Here is a 6,106-nt window from a genome sequence, read left to right as displayed (position 1 = left end):
TTGACATCAGTTTTGCACATCCGCATTAAATCAGACATCGGCCGATGCCGATGTTGGCATTTTTAGCTAATATCGTCCGATTCCGATATGCCAACGATATATTTGGTGCATCCCTATTTTGTACACTCCGTGTATATCATAAAGATGGTGTAAAGATCAGTTTTTAGCATTAGTTTGGGTGGATTATTTTATTACTAAACAACTTTGTTTAATAATAAACAAGCTATGAAATCAACTACTTGTGTTTATTAAATTGTATTTTAATACTAGATTCATTATTTTATTCATTGATGATGAATATATTGGAATAACTGTATTGAAATTAATTGATCTGGTGGCAGGTAGCCTAGCGGTTAAGAGTGTTGGCCAGTAATGAAAGGTTGCTGGTTTGAATCCAAGACGATTAGGTGAAAAATCTGTCATTGTGCCCGTGAGCAAGGCATTTAACCCTTATTTGTCCTGTAAATCGCTCTGGGTAAGAACATCTGCTAAATGACAAGAATGTTATGAAAAATGTGTTTGTACATGAATTTATGATCGGCATTCTCGTGTGTATTAAATTAAATAACTGTTTGAAAAAAACTATATATTCTGGCAGGGGGCAAGATTTTCGGCACAACACCGTCATCGAACTACCATCTGTAGTAACGTGCCACTCGGGACACTTCATCCAAAAAGTTTTAACCTTTACTTAACACCATTTGGATCCGGGAGCATCCTCATCAGTAAAAGCTGACTAGCATAGCCTAGCATAGCGCCACAAGTAAATAATAGATATAAATAACATGAAATCACAAGTCCAATACCAGCAAAATGAAAAGATAAACATCTTGTGAATCCAGCCATCATTTCCGATTTTTAAAATGTTTTACAGCGAAAACACTATGTATTTCTATTAGCTAACCACAATAGCCAAAGACTCAACCGCATATTTTTCACAATTTTTCTACCGCATAGGTAGCGATCACAACCGACAAATAGAGATATAATTAGTCACTAACCAAGAAATCAAAATCAAATCAAATTTTTAGTCACATACACATGGTTAGCAGATGTATGTGAGTGTAGCGAAATGCTTGTGCTTCTAGTTCCGACAATGCAGTAATAACCAACAAGTAATCTAACCTAACAATCCACAACTACTACTTATACACACACACAAGTGTAAAGGATAAAGAATATTACATAAAATATATGAATGAGTGGTGGTACAGACGGCATGGCAAGATGCAGTAGATGGTATAGAGTACGGTATATGGTATAGAAACAACTTCATCAGATGACAGTCTTATAACATGTTATACAATAAATTTATGTTTGTTCAAAATTTGCATATTGAGTATAAATCATAGTTTTACATTGCAGCTACCATCAAAATATCACCAAGCAGCCAGAATAATTACAGAGAGGCAACGTGAAATACCTAAATACTCATCATAAAATTTATGAAAATACATGGTGTACAGCAAATGAAAGATAAACATCTTGTGAATCCAGACAATATTTCCGATTTTTTTTAAAGTGTTTTACAGCGAAAACACAATATAGCATTATATTTAGCTTACCACAATAGCCAAAACACACAACCGCATTTATTCACCGCATAGATAGCATTCGCAAAAACCAGCAAAAGATATAAAATTAATCACTAACCTTGACCAACTTCATCAGATGACAGTCTTTATAACATCAGTTATACAATACACTTATGTTTTTTCGAAAATGTGCATATTTAGAGCTGCAAACCGTGGTTATACATTGTGATATGTAGCATCGATTCACCAGAATGTCCGGAGCTATTTGGACACTCACCTAATCTGACCAAAGACTCATCATAAACTTTACTAAAAAATACATGTTGTACAGCAAATGAAAGATACCACTGGTTCTTAATGCAACCGCCGTGTTAGATCTTTAAAAATAACTTTAGCATAACAAACAGCTTGCGTTATTGCGAGACAGCTGGGCACGATTTTTTCCAAAGTGAAAACAGCGCCCCCCTATTGACAAGAATTAAGCTTATCAATTGCCTTGCACAAAGTATCAAAATACTAAATAAAACTTAAACAGGACTCTTAAATAATTTAATTAAAATGTTAAATAGTATTTTTTGATCACAGAAACAATGAGAAAATATGGATGAGAAAAAAGATGTAATAATGAAATTTTAATTATATTAAAGCAGCCGTGTAATCATCTGCCCAGAGAGTGCCCAATGTGCTAGCTGTGGATGGGTACAACATTCCAGCCAATCAACAGCTTGATCAACTCTATGCAAAAGAGATGTGTCCCGGAGGAGGCAGCGACCCCTTCTCATGTAATGGGGTAGGGCCATCCCAAGGATCCGGAATGCACGCACCTGTTAGTGGGGAACAGGAAGTTCCGGACAGAAGCGAAACATTCTCCATTGTAAAGAAAGCGCCAGAACGGTGCAGTCAAGAAGATACATTAGTTTACCTGTTTATTACTACAGGTATGTAATAGCACGTTTAAACCTTCTAATATCGAAAGAACATGTCATACCATTTTAGGTAACACATCTGTAAGGTATTATCACGTTTGGTAAAGGTTGATGTGTATTTTGTGTCAAGCCGATGAACGTGATAACGATAACATTTTACAAGTTACATAGTTGAGCCTTGGGTTGTCTGAGTGGTGTACATCGTTTTCTCAAGGTATTTCATAAAGAATATATTACTTGAGATTTCTGAATTCGTTTTACATGTTATTAGTTTTGTGTAAAATTCACGAGCTGGTAAAATGGCGGCGCCCCTCGGTTTGCGTCAACAAGACTTCAGTGCAGGCAGAGAGGGTGCAGCAGAGAGAGACTATTTCACGGTTGCACTATGTTTTGAAGCTGAATAATGATTATCAGTTTTCTACATGTGTACTAATATTCAGACACTTTAAGTTATCTGTCTATAAATATACTATGTGTGTAACGGAAATCCTTGTGGTTGATTGAATAATACAGTGAAGACAAGGTTATTCAGGTAAATAGTACATAGTGCTGCCTAAAACATACTGCACCTTGTACTAAATGTTTTTGTCATTTATGCATTTATGTGAATTCAGGAAATCTACCATAGATTAAGTGTAAGTTGTGTAGCCTGATTTAAAGCGTAAACTGTCTAATGTGAATGATATCATGTTTTGTTGTCAATGCTGAGCTACCAGATCTATTGAATAGATCAGTGCTTGACTTGGACAGGAGCTCACCGGAGCTGAGTAGTCACCTCAATTTCTACTGTTGAGCTCAAGTACCTCTTATAGAATATTAGTTCAAAGTATTGTGGCGCTCCTGCACAAATATAAACAATATTTTTGAGAGTAAAGGAATGCCAGAACTGAGAAGACATAACTTGTGTGTTCTGTTTCTCTTTATTACTACAGGCCGACTCAGGTCAAGTCTGAAGCCGGAACATCAACAGTGAGGACAGACCCACCTGCCTCTCTCCTTCCACACTGAGTCCAAACCTACAGTCACTGGTCCTGATTGTGACAGTGAGGCCAGTTTGCACTGCAGGATCCAGAGATGCATCAGTGAAGCTGGAAGACTGCAGTCAAACACTGGAGCTGAATGTCAACATTAAAGATGAAGAGAGGAGAAACGATTTCTCTTAGTAAGCACAGGTTTTTTCTAAGTTTGTTATTCATTCTAACTTCTCACTGTGCATGAAAAGTTGCAGTAGAACGTTCATGGAACTGTTTCCATGAGAAGGTAGATGTATTTCATGCTACTGACACTTGCATGGTTTGACACCAGTATTGTCAGCATTTGTTTATTAACTGGTCTATCTGGAGTGTCAGAGAGTAGACTAAAGAAGTGAAGTAGACAACTGCCAGTGTTTAAAGTTCTATGAAGTGAGTCTGTGTAGTTTCTAACCCTTGTGATAGTGAGTGGAGGATGATATGCTTATAATTTTCATTACTTATTGAGATACTTTTAGAATAGTTTTATCCTTATTGTATTGCACAGCCTACTGATTGAATACATACAGTACCAGCCTACTGATATGAATACATACATACCAGCCTACTGATTGAATACATACAGTACCAGCTACTGATTGAATACATATAGTACCAGCCTACTGATTGAATACATACAGTACCAGCCTACTGATATGAATACATACAGTACCAGCCTACTGATGAATACATACAGTACCAGCCTACTGATTGAATAACTACAGTACCAGCTACTGATTGAATACATACAGTACCAGCCTACTGATATGAATACATACAGTACCAGCCTACTGATAGAATACATACAGTACCAGCCTACTGATATGAATACATACAGTACCAGCCTACTGATATGAATACATACAGTACCCACCTACTGATATGAATACATACAGTACCAGCCTACTGATTGAATACATACAGTACCAGCCTACTGATATGAATACATACAGTACCAGCCTACTTGATTGAATACATACAGTACCAGCCTACTGATATGAATACAACAGTACCAGCCTACTGATATGAATACATACAGTACCGCCTACTGATATGAATACATACAGTACCCACCTACTGTATGAATACATACAGTACCAGCCTACTGATATGAATACATACAGTACCAGTCTACTGATATGAATACATACAGTACCAGCCTACTGAAATGAATACATACAGTACCCGCCTACTGATATGAATACATACAATACCAGCCTACTGATATGAATACATACATACCAGCCTACTGATATGAATACATACAGTACCAGCCTACTGAATGAATACATACAGTACCAGCCTACTGATATGAATACATACAGTACCAGCCTACTGATATGAATACATACAGTACCAGCTACTGATATGATACATACAGTATCAGCCTACTGATATGAATACATACAGTACCCGCCTACTGATATGAATACATACAGTACCCGCCTACTGATATGAATACATACAGTACCAGCCTACTGATATGAAAATACATACCAAGCCTACTGATATGAGAGTAGGCTGGTACTATGTATTCATATGAGTAGGCTGGTACTGTATGTATTCATATGAGTAGGCTGGTACTGTATGTATTCATATCAGTAGGCTGGTACTATGTATTCATATGAGTAGGCTGGTACTATGTATTCATATGAGTAGGCTGGTACTGTATGTATTCATATGAGTAGGCTGGTACTGTATGTATTCAAATAAGTAACTGTGCAATACAAAGGGGAATAAACCAATTATAATACAAATACAATAAAACTCTCATAAATCATGAAAGTTATGACCTATATCATCCTCCACTCACTATCACAAGGGTTAGAAACTACACAGACTCACTTCCTAGAACTTTAAAACACTGGCAGTTTGTCTACTCTCTGATCACTCCAGATAGACCAGTTAATAAAACAAATGCTGACCATACTGGTGTCAAACCATGCAAGTGTGAGTAGCATGAAATAACATCTACCTTCTCATTGAAACAGTTCTACTGCAACTTTTCATGCACAGCGGGAAGATGGAATGAATAACACAAACTTAGTTAGATACAACCTGCTTTTACCATGACTAAAAGATTTCCCAATCTTCTCCTCCTCTTCTTCATCTTTAATGATGACATTCAGCTCCAGTGTTTGACTGCAGTCTTCCAGCTTCACTGATGCCATCTCTGGATCCTGCAGTGCAAACTGGGCTCCACTGTCACAATCAGGACCCAGTGACTGTAGGTTTGGAAGGAGTGTGGAAGGAGAGAGGCAGGATGGGTCTGTCCTCACTGTTAATGTTACCGGCTTCAGACTTGACCTGAGTCGGCCTGTAGTAATAAAGAGAAACAGACACACAAGTCATTGTCTTCTCAGTTCTGGCAATTCCTTTACTCTCAAAAAAATATTGTTTATATTTAGTTGCAGGATCGCCACAATACATTGAACTAATATTCTATAAGAGGTACTTGAGCTCAAACAGTAGAAATTTGAGGTGACGATACTCAGCTCCGGTGAGCTCCTGTCCAAGTCAAGCACTGATCTAATTTCAATAGAATTCATGAATTCATTCACATTAGACAGAGTTTCACCTTTAAATCCACTACACAACTTAACGCACAATCATATCTATTACATTTCCATCTCTC

At 37.2% G+C, this 6,106-nt stretch overlaps 1 protein-coding gene and 1 long non-coding RNA gene across 2 annotated transcripts in view; one reads left to right on the top strand and one right to left on the bottom strand.

The window, feature by feature from the left end:
* The window catches only part of LOC112074966 (zinc finger protein 34-like), a 182,657-nt gene that overhangs the window by 23,682 nt on the left and 152,869 nt on the right, over positions 1-6,106 (bottom strand). The window contains exon 5 of the mRNA XM_070440726.1: positions 5,540-5,788. Coding sequence (XP_070296827.1) covers positions 5,540-5,788 — 249 coding nt within the window. The remainder of the gene's footprint in view (positions 1-5,539; positions 5,789-6,106) is intronic.
* Positions 2,399-6,106, top strand: part of LOC139025591 (uncharacterized) — a 51,463-nt gene continuing 47,755 nt past the window's right edge. The window contains exons 1-2 of the long non-coding RNA XR_011477189.1: positions 2,399-2,531; positions 3,394-3,513. This is a non-coding gene — a long non-coding RNA (uncharacterized lncRNA). The remainder of the gene's footprint in view (positions 2,532-3,393; positions 3,514-6,106) is intronic.

Source organism: Salvelinus sp. IW2-2015, unplaced genomic scaffold (assembly GCF_002910315.2).
Source record: "Salvelinus sp. IW2-2015 unplaced genomic scaffold, ASM291031v2 Un_scaffold2906, whole genome shotgun sequence".
Taxonomy (NCBI): domain Eukaryota; kingdom Metazoa; phylum Chordata; class Actinopteri; order Salmoniformes; family Salmonidae; genus Salvelinus; species Salvelinus sp. IW2-2015.
Note: the sequence above shows the minus strand (reverse complement) of the source record. Positions and strands in the feature narration are given on the sequence as shown.